The 20,324-nt window shown below is 37.3% G+C and overlaps 1 protein-coding gene across 4 annotated transcripts in view; it reads left to right on the top strand.

Moving 5' to 3' along the window:
- Positions 1 to 817, top strand: part of LOC122970550 (collagen alpha-1(XIV) chain) — a 220,665-nt gene extending 219,848 nt beyond the window's left edge. For 3 of the 4 annotated variants that reach the window (XM_044336720.1, XM_044336719.1, XM_044336726.1), the window contains one exon: positions 48 to 817. In XM_044336720.1, coding sequence (XP_044192655.1) covers positions 48 to 340 — 293 coding nt within the window. In that variant the 3' untranslated portion in view covers positions 341 to 817. The remainder of the gene's footprint in view (positions 1 to 47) is intronic. The other variant, XM_044336725.1, reaches the window with a different exon arrangement.
- The last annotated feature ends 19,507 nt before the right edge of the window (positions 818 to 20,324 follow it).

Below are 20,324 nucleotides of genomic sequence, written 5' to 3'. Positions count from 1 at the left end.
CCCGGGTGGTTGGCCTCGCTGGCTGCCTGGATTGCTTGGCAACACAGAGCGCGAGGATGTCACTGACGGCGGCGCTATCCCCGCAGTCCAACTGCCGCCCAACCTCTTCCAGAACTACGGTGAGGCGGAGGAGGACGACCCGTACCGCTACTACCAGCCCAACTACCCGGCCCCGCGGCCCGTGCAGCCCGACGACCCCGCACTGTTCCCCGACAACATCGAGCTGAGGTCCCCCGGAGTCCACCGCAGCTCCCGCAGCCTGGACGGGGAGGAGGAGACGCTCGGGCAGAAAAGGAGACTAATGAGAGGCGCCAAGAAGCTGCCTGGACTAACTAACTGAGAGGAGGTGATTGGAGGACGCGGAGGGCCGCTCGCTGATTCTGATTGGGCGGTTTGGAGCCGTTACGGACTAATCAACAAGTGCCTGATGTAGAGGATTTCTTATGGACATTGTAGAGGGGACGGGGTGGGGGTAACTCATCTATGCTATTCAAGAAAACTGTTTTTTTTTATTTGTTTTTGTTATTTTAATTGTTTTAAAATGGATTGAGCTTATCTGGGGTTTATATTTCACAGCTCTCTTTATGTCACAAGACCTCTCTCAAGTATCTAAAACATTTCGTCATCAAATTCATCGGATTCATTTAGCAGGTCCTGCTTTAGGTTCTAGTTTCTCTTCAGTTTTGTTGTTTGTTATTTACCTGGTTGGTGAAGTGCCTCCTAACGGTGCAGCAGGTAGTATTACTCACTCAGTAGTACTACTTCAGATTTAGTTTCTAAAATACTTATATAATAAAGTTGCACTTCCTAGCTTAAAGGTGTCAATTATGTCTAAAAACAACAGTCAGGAGCCCAAATGAGCAGACAAACATGTTTTTCACAATCCTCCTTCTGTGCAAAAATGTTTTAAAACGTCTGAGTTAGTCATATCAAGTGGATATCTGACACATTTACAGTCTTTTTAGCATCAAATTCCCTCTTTGTGTTTCCTCGGACAGTGTTTCCCTGTTGAGCTGCAGGTGGAAGTATAGTAACAAAAAGACTTTGGCACTAAAAAGACTAACGTTGAAAGATATCTACTTGATTTGACTCATTTGGAAGCTTCACATTAGCTTCAGATAAACTTTGAAATACATTTTTTGCACAGAAGGAGGACTGTGGATTTTGTAAGGTCATTATGAAGGGATCTTCTAACGGTCAGTATAAACAGGAGGAATGATTACAACAAGAAAAACATGTTTCACTGTTCATTTGGGCTCCTGACTGTTGTTTTAAGACAGATTTGAAAAATTGTGAACCCGTCCTTTAACTGTTCCGTCACATTTACATCAGTAGCTGCTCAGCCGTTTTACCTCCAGTTAAGCACAAGATGAAGATTGTTTTTCTCTCCGCAAACAAACAACATAACAGACAAACTAAAGATTTTTGACTGAGCAAAACAACAGAAAGCGAAGACATGCACCATAATTCTGATGTTTTTATTTCCTCCATTTGCTCATTTTAAAGGCTCCTAAACTCTTCAGCATCAGAACTAAATCACATTATTTATGTAAAAAAAAAAAAAATCTGCATGTTTTTCTTTAACATTTACCACACGATGTATCATTTTTTGTGTCATAGAGACACATTTTACTGTCACATATAAAGATTATATTTTATTTTTTTCTTCAGAGTCATATACAGTTATTGCTACAGTATTAAGCTCAAACTGTTTGAGAAGGTTGATAAAAAAAAAGAAATAAGAAAACAGCTTAATGTGAGAGAAAGAGAGAGTTTTTCTTTGTAAATGTATTTTGGTTTCTGGATCTTCTGGAACAGAGAAGCTGTTGAGTCGTAAACTGACGAACAGAAAAGCAAATGAAACATGAATTCTTTTTTTTTCCAAGACTGACAGCTGTTTCTCACTTTTGTTTTTTGTTGTGTCTTTTGGACAAATCTGCTTCTATTTATAACATTTATCATGAAGCTAATTTAAGTTAAACTGGACTCCATCTGTTCCAGGAAAAAAACTCTCCGGGTCTCCGTTATTTTTCATATTTTCTGCAGAAACTAGAGACTGATTTGACAACAGAAACACAACAGCTCAGTTCGTTTGAAGTTGAAATGTGTTCGATTTTTTTAAGTTGGATGTCTTATATTTGTTTCACTGCTGGAGATCCATTATATGAAAGGACGAAGGTGTGCTTCATTTATTCACCACTGGATGTGATGTTTTCTCTAACAGAGTGAACTAAAATTTGGCCAAGCACACTTTTAACTTTATATCTTGGAAAATCCTTTCAGTTCAGTGTTGCTGAGGCCTTCGAGTCTGAGAGGAGTAAAAAAAAAAAAAAAACAGGCCACAGTGTTTGAGATTTCCACCTCCACCTCTGACCAGGATGTTTAAAACAAAAAAAAACAAAAAAAATCAAGGAAGTAATTTATTTTTTACTCGGTATTGATTTTTCTCACAACAATAAAACTGAAGTACAAGTACGGTGTTTGTCTGCTTGGACTTTTTTTGTTTGTCTATCGTGTTGCCGTCCCTCAGCGGGTGATGTGACTGAGGTCTAATTAAAGTGGCAGCGAACAGAACGTTGAAGTATTTTCGGGGGGCTGAACGCTGCAGGAAGCTGATTGGAAACCAGCAGGTGAGCTGCAGCGCCGCAGCTCAACATCACACCACCTGTTTTCAGCTCTCAAAAAGTTTATAGCTAGAAATAAACCGGCTGAAATTAAACCAGGCGTCGTATCTGTGTCTGATGGGAATAGAAAACAGTTGGATAAAAGATTCTTTATTCTTCTCTTACCTGGGTCACAACATGACAAGGTTTAGTTTTTTTGATTGTTTTGTTTTTTTGTTGGGATTCCAAAAGCTGTTTAGCAACCCCAAACACATGAAAATACCCATAAAACATAAACCTACATCACCGTCCTGACCACCTGTTATCCACCTGATTATAATACGTACAGTAACTAGACACCTGTTTTACCTGGGTTAGGGTTAGAGGGGTTAGGGTTAGAAGGGTTTGGGTTAGAAGGGTTAGGGTTAGAAGGGTTAGGGTTAGAGGGGTTAGGATTAGGGTTAGAAGGGTTAGGGTTAGAAGGGTTAGGGTTAGAAGGATTAGGGTTAGAGGGGTTAGGGTTAGAAGGGTTAGGGTTAGAGGGGTTAGGATTAGGGTTAGAAGGGTTAGGGTTAGAGGGGTTATGGTTAGAGGGGTTAGGATTAGGGTTAGAAGGGTTAGGGTTAGAGGGGTTAGGGTTAGAAGGGTTAGGGTTAGAAGGATTAGGGTTAGAGGGGTTAGGATTAGGGTTAGAGGGGTTAGGGTTAGAAGGGTTAGGGTTAGAGGGGTTATGGTTAGAGGGGTTAGGATTAGGGTTAGAGGGGTTAGGGTCAGAAGGATTAGGGTTAGAAGGGTTAGGATTAGGGTTAGAAGGGTTAGGGTTAGAGGGGTTATGGTTAGAGGGGTTAGGATTAGGGTTAGAAGGGTTAGGGTTAGAGGGGTTAGGGTTAGAAGGGTTAGGGTTAGAAGGATTAGGGTTAGAGGGGTTAGGATTAGGGTTAGAGGGGTTAGGGTTAGAAGGGTTAGGGTTAGAGGGGTTATGGTTAGAGGGGTTAGGATTAGGGTTAGAGGGGTTAGGGTCAGAAGGATTAGGGTTAGAAGGGTTAGGGTTAGAGGGGTTATGGTTAGAGGGGTTAGGATTAGGGTTAGAGGGGTTAGGGTCAGAAGGATTAGGGTTAGAAGGGTTTGGGTTAGAGGGGTTAGGATTAGGGTTAGAAGGTTAGGGTTAGAGGGGTTAGGATTAGGGTTAGAAGGGTTAGGGTTAGAAGGGTTAGGATTAGGGTTAGAAGGGTTAGGGTTAGAGGGGTTATGGTTAGAGGGGTTAGGATTAGGGTTAGAGGGGTTAGGGTTAGAAGGGTTAGGGTTAGAGGGGTTAGGGTCAGAAGGATTAGGGTTAGAAGGGTTTGGGTTAGGATTAGGGTTAGAGGGGTTAGGGTTAGAAGGGTTAGGGTTAGAAGGGTTAGGGTTAGAAGGGTTTGGGTTAGGATTAGGGTTAGAGGGGTTAGGGTTAGAGGGGTTAGGGTTAGAAGGGTTAGGGTTAGAGGGGTTAGGGTTAGAAGGGTTAGGGTTAGGATTAGGGTTAGAGGGGTTAGGGTTAGAAGGGTTAGGGTTAGAAGGGTTTGGGTTAGGATTAGGGTTAGAGGGGTTAGGGTTAGAGGGGTTAGGGTTAGAAGGGTTTGGGTTAGAGGGGTTAGGGTTAGAGGGGTTAGGGTTAGAGGGGTTAGGGTTAGAAGGGTTTGGGTTAGGATTAGGGTTAGAGGGGTTAGGGTTAGAGGGGTTAGGGTTAGAAGGGTTAGAGGGGTTAGGTTAAAATCTGAACACATTCCCAACCTAGGGGCCCGACCCCTAGGTTGGGAACCACTGGACTAAACTAGCTAACTGTATATAAAGTAGTGTAAACTAGCTCCACCTCCAGCAGCTACAACAGTAACATGCTGCTCTAACACTGATGCTTCACTATTAATAATCTAATGATGTCATATATAATAATATATCAGTCAGAGGGACCAAACCACTACTTTTACTGCAATACTTTAACTACATCAAGCTCATAATACTTATGTACTTTTACTGCAATACTTTAACTACATCAAGCTCATAATACTTATGTACTTTTACTGCAATACTTAAACTACATCAAGCTCATAATACTTGTGTACTTTTACTGCAATACTTAAACTACATCAAGCTCATAATACTTATGTACTTTTACTGCAATAGGATTTTTTTTAATGCAGGACTTTTACTTGTAATTTAGTATTTTAACATTGCTAACTCTGCAACCTCACCACTAAATCCTACACACTGGTCCTTTAAGTAAAGGATCTGAATACTTCTTGCACCACTGTCTAACACACACACATAAACACACACACACATAAACACACACACACTCCTGATATGATGATATGAAGGCGGTGCAGAGTGCCTCCTCTGCTGTGGAGCTCAGCAGGTTGAGGAGCCTCTTTTGTGTAAAAATGAGCTGAAGTAGATGAGAGTGTGATTCATTCACGTTTACAGAGTGGGACGTGGGCAGGAAAATCAATTTTCTCCTGCGTCTCCACGGAAACGTCCTGCATCTGAGCTGAACTGTATGTGATGCTTTTATTCACTTATGCTCTCCTCTCTTTTTTTTTTTTTGTTGATGTTATTTGTGTCTTTTAAATAAATTCTATTTAAAAGACACAAATAACTTCTTACTATTCTGCTTATTTGATATTTAATGCTTTTATTAGGAAGTCAAGACAAGTCAGTAGTCCAGTATTACAAATGTGCCTCAGTGACCTTTACAGTCTGTACAGCAAGACAACATCTTCTTTCCTCAGACCCTCAATTCAGACAAGAAAAAACTCCTTGAAAACCCTTTAACCATCAAGAGGAGCAACAGAGGAGGATCTCTCTCCCAGGACGGACAGACATCTTCTAACTTTTGTTCCTAAAAATGTGATATAAACAAATCTTAACTTCTTAATTACTTAATGTCTCTTAACAGGTTTGTACTATAACTCGATTAGTGATTCTACTTTCACGTTTTAGTCGTTTATCAGATCTTTTTATTCAGTGGCTTCCATTACTTTACATTTATAGTTTTGACCATCATTTCTACACTGTAAAAAAAAAAAAAATCTTACTTAAAACACTTACCGTCAAATAACGGTAAAAAAAAACTTGAGAGATTCTACAGAGATTTATTTTAAAAATACGGATATTTACTTTGAACATTGTCTACATTTCTACAGTCCAACCATTGTAAGATAAAAATAAAATCTCATTATAAAATATCGCTAGAATGTTAAACAAATGTATAAATCTGTACAAAAAAATGAAAAAGATTGCAGAACTACCTTAAAATTACCTAATTTAAATGAAGACTCTTGTTTTCATACAGTAATCTTTGGTAAATTCATAGGATTATCCAATCCATCCACAAGAACTCCCCATCAAAGTAAAGATTTCTGGATGTAAAACACAGAAAAATTATGTAAAATTACATTCAAATTACCCTCCTTTAACACCCATTAATGGTATCTTGGTATCTATTTACAGTAGATCCCTGGTAAATGTTGGTTTTATACTGTACAAAAAATAAGATCATGTGATAATAGTTTACAAAACATAATTTTAATAATCATTACTTTATATAAACATTATTTGACAGTAATTACAAGCAACTCTCCAATATATTTACAGGCTTTTTCCATAAATGTATGGGGTATACATTATATAAACATTATTTGACAGTAATTGCAACACCCCAATATATCTACAGACATTTCACATTAATATATGGAGTTCTGAATGTACAAAAAACAGAAGGTCTATGTAAAAGTACCTTTATATCAACTTTGACACTGAATAAATATATACATTTTTCTACTGACATTTTACAATATTGTGCAATCCATTCAATACAGATCCCCATTTGAGATGTATGAGATTTCAAGATGTTTAATAACCAGAATATAATAATAAAGCTTATTTGGGTATTAAAAAATTACTACAAAATTAGTTTCACATTCATTGTATATGAAGCAGCTCCAGACTTTATTCTGGATGGCATCACAAATTTCAGTCTCTGTTTTGTAGCTTTGGGAGAAGTTCATGTAGTTCATGTTCACAAATATCAGAAGTGGGAGTAAGTTACACATGTGCAAGTCACAAGCAAGTGTCAAGTCTTAACCTTAAAGGCTCAAGCAAGTCTTAAATCACTGTGACTTAGACTCAAGTAAGCCAAGTCAAGTCAATGCTAAACGTCAAGCAAGAAAACGTCAAGCAAGAAAACGTCAAGCAAGAAAAGTCAGTTAAATTAAATTAAGGTAAATTTTTGTTTTTTCTTCGTTTGTGCAAATTTAATTTTTGAAGTATTTTTTTGCTGTTTATTTAACACAAACGTCTTCATACCAACCAGGAAGTTCAGCTTTTCCTTTTATCCTCTTCCAGTTTCTGTTTGTTTCTCTTTTCTACAATCGTGAAGTCAAGTCATGCAGGCTCAAACCTGCGTCGTCTGTTAGCGTCCACCCACAGTTTTTCATTAACAAAAATATTTTACATATTACTTACATACTTACTTAGGCCCTTTGCTCCTCCAAGGAGCATAGGCCATCGACGAACGACCTCCATTTCACTCGATTACTAGCGATTCCCTCTAGATCTCCCCAGTTCAGCCCACTTCTAGCTATTTCCGCCTGGGCATCTCTTCTCCAGCTATTCCTGGGTCGACCTCTTTTTCTTGGTTCCATTTCAAGGCTTGTCGGGTGATGTTCGTGGTACCAGCGTAACACCAACGTCAAGCAGGTGTTGCTGTATGGATCTGAAAACATGGAGAACAACAAACAGACTACAGACATTCATTAACACCTGCCTAAGAAGTATATTCAAAATCTGGTGGAGAGACAAAGTAAGAAATGTGGATCTGTGGAGGAGATCACCTTACAGATTCTGAGGAGAAAGTGGAGTTGGATTGGGCATACCCTCAGAAAACACTCGACAAGCCTTGATTTTACAAATTGCTTCACCAAAACAAAAAAAACCCACTATGGCAAAAATGAACAGTACAATAAAAAGATAAGAAGAAATTCAAACATACAGAACTTTATTTAATCTCTGGTGAAGTTTCCAAAGACACCAAACATGTGAGGCTGAACTGGATGTTTAAAGTGATGCACATAAAAAGATGAATATTCGCACTCAGTGTAACGATGCAGCCTTAAAAGTTATAAACTACTTAAAAGAGGAAACTGAAGAGGAAATCTGAGGTTCAAAAGGTAAAAAAAAGGAAACGAAAGAGGAGGAAAATCTAATTACAGCGAGGAGAAGAAGTCGAATTTCCATTTTGGACCAATAAATGATCATTAATTTATCCGTCCGCTGAGGATGCTGTTTAAGAGTTAAAGGAAGATTCCTCTGAATTCCACCCTCAGGCGAAACTCCTTCACTGTGTTGTTTTTTTATTTGACGTGAACTCTTATCAGAGTTTAATCGCAGCTGTTTAGACTCCAGAGTTTGTTCTCTTTTACGCCTCCTGATGTGTTGCTGCATCATAAATCACAGGTTGATGTGAGATGTTGCGGCTGTGAAGGACAGAACGAACAACTCACTTTTTTTTTTTTTTTAACCGTCTTTTGATCTCTCACAGAAATAAAGTGATAAAGATCTTTTACACTCTTCTCTATATTCCGACTTGAGTCTTTTGCTTTACCTTTACTCTGTCATCGTTCCTCCTCAAGGTCAAGATGACTTTTTATTGCCTCCCGTCTTCTTACATTAAAAGAATGCTGCATAAAAGACAGATATGTTATTATAGAAGGTCAACTTAATAGACATGTTATGAGTAGCGGAGCCGGTGTGGAGACTGCAGGCTGAACGAAGGCTGAGATGAAAAACTTCTTTATTCTGGGACTCTGCAGGCAAAACAAAAAGCTGGCTGAGCCGAGAAAAACAGAACAAGACTGAAGAAACCAAACAGAAGATCTAATAAAACTGAACTGAAAACCAGGACTAAAGTACAAACTGAACTAATGAGGGAATGGGGAACAGGTGAGCAAACTGAGAACAGGAGAGCAGCTGATTGGCTGGAAGTGCTGACAGAACACACAATCCTCTAAATACAAACCAGCCTACATTAACCTGTCCAAGAATAAACATGAATATCAATTTAAGTACACATTTCTATAATCTGACTAATAATGCAATGAAGTCCTTTAAAGATTCAACCCAAATAATATAAACGAGCAAAACCATGTGACCAAAAGCATAACAGAAGTGTAACACAGGAAACCATTACAGCCATGACAAGATACTCAAATCAAAAAATCAATAAACTTCACTAAAATTAACTAGTCGCAGTTATATTAAATATATATGTGTTAAGTCATATATTAATTGAATGTTTTTATTGACTTTTTATTGAGTATCAATTTTATTTCTATTTATTTTCTTTTTTGTTATTATTGTTGATTTTATGGTAACACTTCACTTTGCATCCACCTATTAAGTATTTGTAAGCATAATAAATGTAATAAATGTTTTATAACACACACTGTAATGTAGTTATAAGCAGATATGACTGTTTATTAATTAACTATAACTCCTCATGTGTGTATCTTAGGACAAATATCAACATTAGATCTGGTATCTGTCAGCAGAACAAGCACATTGCACTTCTACCTGTATCCTCTGTCACATTGAAATGTTTTAACCTGGTTGATGCTGAAACTTTCAAGAAAATAGTAACAGAACTGGAGCCCTGCCTCCCTTTTTAGATGACCACTCCTCCAAACACTATGAGTCTACTTGTGGAGTACCACAAGGATCAATTTGAGGACTGTTACTTTTTAATCTGTACATGTTACCCCTGGGCAGCGTCATCAGGAGGCTCAGCACCTCTTTCCACATTTATGCTGATGACACTCTGCTCTATGTGGTCGTGTCTCCTCATGACATCAGGCCGACTGACTCAAAATAGTAACAGAACTGAATTCCTACCTCCCTTTTTAGCAACCCAGTCGCCAGAAGAAAACGTTGCCATTGAATGTTTCTGCAAACCACAGAAACGTTGAATATATACATTTCAACACGTGAAATACGAATCATATCAACATTTCTACAAACGTAGCATATTAACATTTCTACCCATTATGACGTTTTATGGTGTGACAACGCTGTGGTTAAGGTCTGGTTAGGTTTAGGCACAAAGACCGCTTGGTTTGGGGAAAGATCATGGTTTGGGTTAAAATAAAAATAAAAATAAAATAAAAACGGCCGATGTCTCACAAAAAAAAGTCAGTTTTCTCACCAGAAAAACGGCTGCAAATGTCCTGACGTCTCGCTAAAAACACCTGCTTTTCTTGGTTGAAACGGGAAGCGGACGTTGGTTTCGAGGTGGTCTCGAACCGTGTTCTCTGCTGATTTCCAACTTGCTGCCAACAAACTTACTAACCATCCACTGACCCCTCCTCCTCCTCCTATATAGGAAAGATCAGCTCATATAGATCACATGTGAACTATGTCACTTTAGAAATGTTGAGATGATACGTTTTGTAGAAATATTAATATGCTACGTATTACACATGTTGAAACGTAGATATTCAACGTTTTATTCTGGCGACCAGGCTGGTTTTTAGATGACCACTCCTCCAAACACCATGAGTCTACTTGTGGAGTACCACAAGGATCAATTTTAAGACTGTTACTTTTTAATCTGTACATGTTACCCCTGGGCAGTGTCATCAGGAGGCTCAGCACGTCTTTCCGCAGCTATGCTGATGACGCTCTGCTCTATGTGGTCGTGTCTCCTGATGACATCAGGCCGACTGACTCACTTTTTAACTGTATTTTAGATATAACGGCCTGGATGTCACAGAATTTTTTTAAAGCTCAACCAGGATAAAACAAAAGTCTTTCAAGTCATTTGTTTAAAAGGCTCAGCAAGAGAAATTGGCCTCCAGACTAAACACACTGGGACACTCGGACTTAGTTTCAAGGCACTTGTGCCACAAAAACAGTATTTTATCATTTGAAGAACAAAGTGAAGCCATTTCTACCAAATCTGTTCAGTCTGGGTTTTATGTGATGGTTTTATTATTATAAACGTCTTTTATATATTGTCATCATTATTATTTATTTTATTTTATTAGCGTTTCACTGTTTTATTATAATCTATTTTGTGTAGTATTTCCTAATTTTATTTTTTAAATTATTTTTATTGCTTGTATTATCTTTTATTATTGTCCCATTCAATTAACTCTTTTTGCTTTTTAATTATTTTTGTGTGCATTAGTTAAATAATCTATTTAAATCTATTATAAATATATAAATATATAATAATATGTAATTAATATAAATATAAATACATTTATTTTTAATATCTCACATTTTGTCAATTGCTTGTAAAACACTTTGAATTGCAATTGATTTGTTTGAAAGATGCTATATAAATAAAGTTTTAATGATTGATTAGGAGATGTAAAAATATAAAACATGTCTTCATAGGAGAAGTTATAATTTATAATATCCTCATATCTACGTATAACTACATTATAATGTGTTATAAACCATTCATTCATATAACTAATAAGTATTACAGTTTTTAAATGCAGGACTTTTACTTGTAATGGAGTATTTTTACATTGCTGTATTAGTACTTTTACTTCAGTAAAGTACCTGAGTACCTCTTCCACTGTTGCTCAGTGATATATTATTGCACGTGGTGTGATTGCAAAACAGCAGCTGTCTGTGTGTGTGTGTGTGTCTGTGTGTGTGTGTGTGTGTGTGTGTGTGAGTCGTTCCTCATAACTGTTTTCATAACTTCTTCACACATACGCTGTACACACTTCCTGTATCAATACATTTTTAAAAACCACGACCACATACATACTAACACACATATACAACCTCTTACCACACTTCTTCCATTCTGCCACAACGAACCAATAATGTGTGTGTGTGTGTGTGTTTCACTGAGGAAGTGCAGCCCCTGTGTGTGTGTGTGTGTGTGTGTGTGTGTGGGTGGGTGGGTGGGTGTTAATGTTCTTATCTGAACTGATGGTTTTTGTGGGTTTTTACAGCGGACTCTCTCATCCTGAGCTCAACGTTCACAAAACCATCAGAAAAACACAACTGACATCAATCAAAAAACTATTTTTAATTCTGGTTAATTCACAGAAATAGCAAACAGGAATTGCTGGATTACACTGTAGACGCTACATCACAAGTTTCTTACCTGCCCCGACACATATAACCACAACTCTGCATCAGTATTTAACATTTTTTTTTAGCTTAAAATTCTGCACCACTCATATAAGATTTATTATTTACTGCAAAGAGCAACAGAAATATTACTGAATGCACCTTTAAAAGCATGCCAGACACCCTGTTTCTGTTTTCTCGTGAATATCTGGGTGTCGCAGCGGTTCGTAGGGAACGCTCATGATAGCCTGTCATCATCAGAAGTGCTCAGAGTGGTTAAATACTGTAATTACAGCTCTTTAGTTCTGATGGGGTTGATTATAATTACCTCTACAGTTAAAGGAGGATTCAAATTACAATGTTTGTTCTCTTTGTTTGGTTTTGATGAGTTTTATTGGAATCACTGCAGAGAACAAATGGGGTTGGAAAAAAAAAAAAACTTTATTATATTGAGCAGCTCTGATCACCAAGAGGGAAATAATAAATAAATAAATGCAGAGTCGAGCTGCTCAACTCTGCTTCTAAATTGACTAAATGCTGCCCTCATGTGGTGAAGCTGATGGAAACAGAACAGATCAAACTCATCTCTTTAGTTAGTTAGTTAGTTAGTTAGTTAAACCCACATGGACTCACAAGACACCAGAGTACAGCTGTAGTGGTGAAACATTTGTCAAACATAAGACATGAACAAAACTTCTTAAACCAAACTGCAAACAAACAGCTTCTGCACCTGCTCTACAAATTCAAACATTTCCTTCCTGAAACAAAGCTCAAGTTTTTATAATCAGTCATCCAAAAAAATTGAGAGATTTTTTACTAAATAGTGTAGCCCTTAAATCATCATATAATGAGCAATAAGACATAAAACTTTGTCTTCAGTCTCACTTGAATCACACAGAAACTGTTTCTGAATGTAACTGCTCACAGAGATCTTTGACTTTAAAGTTAAATTCTGCTTCACATAAGTTTCCACACTGAGGCTGTTTTTCATCAGGAAAATATGTTCTTAATTTAGGATTTGGACCAAACATCAACAGACCATCTTTCTTTGTACATCAGGAACAGTTTGCACTGCGCATCATGAATATTACTCCATAATCTCTTAAGGAAGATAAAAAAAAAGAATCAATCATATAAAATGAGGATTTTCACCTGTTTATTGTTCCTATATCTTCCATTTGTACTTTTATGTTTTTGTTTTTACTCCTGTTTTGTGAAGCACATTTTATTGCATCTTTTTTATATGAAATAATAATACACAATGTGAATTTTTTATTATTATTATTATTATTATAATATACAGATTAAAAAGTCATATCTCACACGTCAGCTTCCAGTCACAGGAGATGTGCAGCCTTTAGCCAAAAAGCTAAAATCAAATATTATCATCACAACAACATCATATTTCAGGAGCAAAATATCTACAATAATAATAATTCATGCACTCATCTGTGCAAACCAGAATCTACAAATTGTTCAAAACAGAAAGGTACTAAAAGTTAATACCGAGGACTTCTTGACCTATTTTAAGAAATGCAGGTATAAGCTTTTTAAAATTAAATCACTGGGAATTGAGTTCCAGATTTTAGGACCTCGATTAGAAATTATAAATTGGGTGTTTGAAGTTCTTAAAAATGCAGCCGGAGCTGAAGATTGTTCCTGTTTTCATACTTTCATACTTGTGACTGTAAATGTACTGAAATATTCATTAAAGACTAAAGACAGTAAAGGTCATTAAATATCTTGACATGAATTTCTTGCATTTTGCATCTGAACTGTTTTGACTTGTATATATTTTTATAACATTTATGTTTTCTATGTTTGATGTTGTCTTTGTTTCTTGTGTTTTTCTACTGCTATGCAAACAATTTCCCTTTTGGGGAGAATAAAATAATGAAAACAGAAGGCAGCGTGTTACAGAAATAACGATAAATAAACTAAACAACCTGAAGTTCATTCATGTGGAAAACACTGAGAATGAAATAATTACATTAACGCCCGTCTGGCTCGCTGTAAATAATAAAAAAAAAAGTCAAACAAGGTCGACTCCTTTCAGGAAGCTGCTGATGTGATGCAGCGTTTAAATCTGGAGAAACAACAGGTGTTGAATTTGAGATTCAAAGTTTGCAACAGTAAGATTTATACAGTCAGGGTCAGGGGTCAAGGTTAGGGTTAGGGTTAGGGTTGGGACATCCCTAACCCTGACCCTAACAACACCTCGACAAAACAAATACACCATGAGGTCCATTAGCAGGTGGTCTGGAGCTTTTGATTAAACCACATGAGCTTCTCAAGCAGATTCTTTAACATCTGTGACGACTGAGTGAGAATCAAAGTTCAAGAACAAACTTTCAACATGTTAAATTAAACCCTGTTTCACAGCAGCACCTTCCAAAAGAGTCGACACGTTTAGACTTTTTAAAATTTGACCTTTAATGCTCTTTACTGAAAGCTGTGCATTATTTCATGTTTTATTTAGTAATTAAATTATGATCCTGATTTAACCTGAACTTTCTTTTTGTGACCGTTAGATTGAAATTCATCTAGAAAGTAATCAGTGTTTCTCCGATGATGTACGGCGACCACCAGACGTCCAGTACGGGCTGTTAGCCGAGCTGCTGCTAACACTTGTTCGGTTTATTTCTCTTATAACTTTGGATCCAGACGTTCGGTCGGTTTCTCCCGGGAGCCGAATTACGATGTTCGGCAACCACCGGACAACCACAACGCCGATGTATTATCTTGTATGTGTGTAAGTTACTCTTTGGTAGACGCCATTGTAGCGGACAAACACAGCGCCGCCGTATGCATCTTGTGCGTGTTTACTCTTTGGTAGAGGACGTATGACGCCATCGACAGGCGACCAAATGAAACGGTCCGTTACTTTGATTAAATTACAGATTTCTCTGGGTTTGAACATTGTTGGAAACATTTGGGATAATGTAAGTACACAACTCAACAACATATATAACATATGTCTAGTTGTTTTTAGACATTTTGATGTGGAATAATTACATATTATACCTTTAAATTGCAGATACAAAGTGAAACGTATCTGAAACCACAATATGCTCTGAAGGCTGCTGCACATCTCTGCAAAAAAAAAACAGCTCAAAGACAGTTTCCTGTACATTTATAGTGCAGGAATGAACATCATGAATGTGACTCCTGAATCAGATTCCACGTGTGATATTTATAACTGCAGAGAAAACCGTCTTTAATCTGACACACGCGGTCCACATTTAGGTCGAAATCTGCCAAGACGAATTAAATTTGATCAGGTTGCAGTCGAGTCATCGTGAAAATAAAATCCATGTGACTGAAGCTCCTGAAGTGAATTTGTTTCCCTAAAGAAAGACACTGACAAATGAAATGTTATTAATATTGTGTCATGTGAGTTTTGAGGTTTGAAAAACAGACATTTGAAGGTTTAGAAGTGATGTTAATATTACGTGATGGTTTAACATCCACAGAAAGAGAAGAAGGAGGAAGGTTCAGTGTCTCATATTTGCTTCATAACTGACAGAAGATAAAAAAAATGTTTGTTGTCTGATCTGACGGACGGGTCAGCTGTGAGCTGTCAGATGTCATTTTAGGGTCAGAAGCAAATAATTTAATTTGAGTCACACTTGGGATACGATACTACTGGTAGCGTTTCATATTGAGACTTCTAATTTTAGATAAATAATTGTGCAAACAGCAGCTGACAAAATAATCCTTTAATTATATAGTAATTTCTTGAGTAATTTTCAGGTATTTAACAGTAAAGTTTTAGGATATTTTACAGGGAAGGAGGTGCAATTTGTTAGAAAGTGCTGATTCATTATATTTGAGTTTTTGTTGATTTGCAAAATGTCTTAATAAATTAGACTCTTAATAATTCTTTATCTGACAGAGTGTCCGTTAAAGTGTTTGAGTGTGTGTCAAACTACATTTCAGCATATTAGGTTATTTCTTAAAAACTCTCAAATGATACAAACATTTCCTGTATGCGACCAAATCACATGATCCTTTCAGAGAAACGTCCTGAATGAATGAACAGTTACACAGCAGCTGCTTTTAGGAACATTTTTTGAAAAAGTAATTTCTGTAATAAATCAGCACTTCCCAACTAAACCAACTTAACACTTTTTTTTTTCAGTTTTTTTCTTATAATTTGTACCAAAGTGCACCAACGTCTCTGTAAAATGAACCGTTAAATACCTGAAAATTACTCAGAAAACTTCCAGGTAATTAGTATAAAATTAAGGGACCTGTAAAATTAAGTGAATTTCACTCTGAAGTTTGTTCAGTTGTCAAAGAATAATAGATATTCAATTTTTCTTTTTTCTTTTTTCTGAGCACTTGAAGGACTTCTCATCCATGCTGGTGTAAAAGTACATGTGAACGTGAACAAGGAGGATTTTTAGAAAAGTGGAAATTTGACAGTTAGACACAAGATGTCTCCGACCTTCTTCACATGTGTGTCAGTTGGTATAATACTGAACCACGACTGGCTCCAAACTGGTTGTGATGTCACAAATCCTGCTCATAGACACACGTGTTAAACTGAGATTTTAAGAGAAACTTTCCTCCTTCAGCAGATGAATGTGAAAACAAACTCAGCACATAATAATATTAATAATAATAATAACTTTATGTATATAGCATCTTTTAAAAACAAAGTTTACAAAGTGCTTTGACAGACAAAGCAAAAGCAAAGACACGAAACAGAAGACAATAACAGATCTGACCTTAAAAAGATGGCGGCCGAAGGCAAAGAAAGACAATAAAGAGATGATAAAAAGTTTAAAAGAAAGATGATCAAAGGACAACATTACATAAAAGCAAGTCTGTATAAATGGGTTTTAAGAAGTGATTTAAAAGAAGTCACTGATTCTGCAGCCTTATCTCCTCGGGCAGGTCATTCCAAAGTCGAGGAGCCCTGATGGAAAAAGCACCTTTAGATTTAAGCCTCGACTTTGGAACAGCCAGAAGGGCCCCAACCTGAGGCTCTGCGGGCTCGTACGGGGGTCAACATATCTGTTATGTTGTTTGGAGCTTCAGACCCAGACGTGCTTTAAAAGTGATCAGTAAAATCTTAAAATCAATTCTAAAAGGAACAGGGAGCCGATGGAGAGAAGCCAGAATCGGGGTGATGTGATGTCGTCTGTTAAAACCAGTAAGAAGCCGAGCTGCTGCGTTCTGCACCAGTTGGCGGCGGAACAGGAGGGAGTTGCAGTAATCTAGTCTAGAGAAAATGAAAGCGTAGATGATTTTTTTGGAGCATCGGCTTAATTCTGGAAACGGTTCTGATTTGGAGGAAGCAGGACTGGACAAGTTTGTTAATGTGTGGTTTGAAACTTACATACTTACATACATCAGCAACATCAACATCCAACTGAAGGAACAAGAAGAGAAACATGATTTTGAGTGGAAGGAGACTTTAAAATCAGTTCTGTAAATGAATAACTTTGGAAATAGCAGTTTGACAAAACCTCCTCAGACCTGAGACAGTTTTAGTGAATTGTGAGTTGGGATTATTTAGTTAAACAACGTTTTCCGAGGTCAACTGAACTTCCAGGCCTCACTTTTTTAACACATATAAGAAGTCCTAAAAGTGCTTTAGATTCAGTGACGAGGCTAAAAGTCTGGAAAAAAGTAGTTTCTCTTAAATAAGGTAACTGGGTTAAACTGGACTTAATTATAATTTATATAACCATCAGTTGACTCTGTAAAGTAAAATGTATTTATACAGCATCTTTCTAGATCAGACGTCATAAAGCCACAAAGAAAGACAAAAAAAAAAAAAGAATAAAGACACAAAATGAAAATAATAAACAGCTGTTCATGTGTCTGGTGATGTTGCATCATCCCATAATCCACGGCCAGATTAACCTCCTACTATTGACCTCTACTATACATGGTAGTACTCTAGAGTACTATTATAATAAACCACGATCAACATCTTTGTGTTTCTGACTGTTGATCAGACAAAACAAGTCATGTGAATATGTTCACTCGGACTTCAGGGAATAATAATCAACATTTTCACTATTTTCTGATGTTTTATACACTGAACTACGACAGCGTAGTTCAGTGTATAAAACTCCTACCACCATGATTGCTCAGTTTTTTGGTATTGCGAGTTACAACAGAGCTGATGAGGAAATGATTCATTATGATATTATTAGTCAACACTACAACCGGACCTCATGAATAATGACAGACAGGTAGAAACTGGATCATAATGTTCCAGGTGAGATGTGTTTACTACGTTTCACTCGCTGTTAATGAGAAACTGCTAAATTACAGCAGACTGACACCAGCAAAGCAAAGTGCTGTTTTAACTGCTTTTCACTTTCTGATTGTTTTGGGGGGAAATAAATCCATGTAAATGACTTGCTGATGTGCATGTGTGTTACCATGGTTACATATATACAATATGCCGCTTATACAGAATCTTGAATTCTAAAATGAGATATCTGTTATTAAAAACCCTGCGTCTGCTCTGTTTTGTTTTGGTTGACAAGTTTATTATCCTAACTTATAAAAGACGGGCAGCATAATGACAGTCGGACCCAAGTTATGAAAGAAAAAACACAATTTTCCTTTAAACGCAGGTGGTTTTCTGTTTTTTTCTTCCAGTCACTAAACCGATCTCTCCGTCTGCAGCCTCACCTCTGTGTACTGATACTGTAGCTTCATAAACACTCATCTGTGTGTAAATGAGCCCAGAGGTGTTCTGGATGTTATTATGCAGAGCAGGTGGAGCAGCTCAGCTTCTCCTGTGAATCTGAATAAACACAAAAAACATAAGAACACAAGAAGAGACGAAGCAGCAGAGCAGAAACTCCCGTCTTTCTCTCTCTCTCTCTCTCTCTCTCTCTCTCTCTCTCTCTCTCTCTCTCTCTCTCTAACTCTCTGCATCGCCAACTCACAAGAAGGGTCGTGTGTAAACATCAGCCTCACGACATCTGATAAACTCCTGCTCATTGACACACACACAAACACTGAAATAACACTGATACTGTGTGGAGTTACTGATGTTTGTAATTATTAATGAGCGCCAAAGAAGAAGAAGAAGAAGAAGAGCCAAGCAAGTGACTCAACATAAACTGCAGGAGAAGAAGAAAAAGAAGGCATGCATCTTTAGTTCTGCAGAAGAAGGACAAAAGCTAAATTTATGCTTCTGCGTCAGATTTAACATTTTGATTGTCGTTGATCCATTGCAATAATAGCTGGATGTGTTTATTACCAGAACACATCCTGCTTTAAAGGGGAATTTTTGCACATTTGCAGCTCTATATTTATATTCTGGGGCTCTACTGGAATATCTTTGCATGACTTTCAGTTTAAAAGCTCCTCAGTTCAGCCTCTGTCTGAAACAGGCCGTTTTAGCTCCTGTCTCTTTAAGGCCCCGCCTCCCGATGAGCCCACTCTGTTCTGATTGGTCAGCTCTTGGAAGCTGCACCTAGAGCGGCTACGTCAATAAACCATGAAACAAACTTTTTCTTGTTTTTTACATGAAATGTCAATTTGTGAAATACACCGGTACATGTTCAAGCTGAAATCCGATCCGAAATATGAGTGAACAACACAAACAACATGTTGGAAAACCTTAGCAACAACCTTAGCAACCACAGCTACAGAACAGACAGCTGTTTATGGGCGTGCACAACAAGCTGACAGGGTAGAAAAAATGTTGCAAACAAAGTGCTCAGAGCAGGTTGAAGCCCCGAGTTTTGACTTGCAGGCAGCATTTTTACATACGTTCACCTCAAGTTTTGGAACTTTGACCATGTTTAACATCGGACATCAGAACAGGATATAAATAACAGAAAATCACAAAAAGCATGATGTGTGCCCTTTAATTACATACAGAAAGCAGTTGTTTTTACATGTTCTCATTCATTTTATGGTATGGTGCTGAGTGTCCCCCATGAAATTTGTAAAATATCACAAGCCAGGTGACCAAAACTGTGTAGATTTTTTTTTAAAAAACAACAAAAAAACAATATCCAGGTGCCTATATGAACATTTAAACCATTTTTGTTTGCTGTAATCATTCCTCCTGTTCATACTGGCCGTTAAAGTCCAACTGAAATTAAACTGCCTGTTTTGCCCACTTGTCCTGTGTTCTCCTTTGAGAAAAAAATCAGAAACCAAAAGGGAGAAATTTATATTTTAATAACCTTTATTGATCCCCGGGGGGACATTCAGGTGTTACAACAGCAGCAGAATCAGAGTATCCCTCCTGTATTCTGATTCTGCTGCTGCTGTAACAACTACATGCACATCAGGAAATAGAACAGTGAAATAATTAAAACAAATAAAAATAAAATGCCATTATGGATAAGTACACAAGCAGAGCAGAACAATACAACTGATGATACAATAATGGATTTCAGTACAAGTAGCACTTACGTGCAAAGCCAATGAACCAATGGAACAATATTGAACACTAAAATGTTTTATACTCATGATAAAAGTGCAAGAATTCACAAAAATATTTACAAAAGAAACATGAAAAGTTGAGATAAAGAAAAGAAAATCCTGGCTGGAGTCTTTATTTCACTACAGCCAATCACATCCTGTATAAAGTGATAACGTGAT

Source organism: Thunnus albacares, chromosome 19 (genome assembly GCF_914725855.1).
Source record: "Thunnus albacares chromosome 19, fThuAlb1.1, whole genome shotgun sequence".
Classification (NCBI taxonomy): Eukaryota; Metazoa; Chordata; class Actinopteri; order Scombriformes; family Scombridae; genus Thunnus; species Thunnus albacares.
The sequence above is the reverse complement of the archived record's forward strand: the minus strand, read 5'-3'. Positions and strand labels throughout refer to the sequence as shown.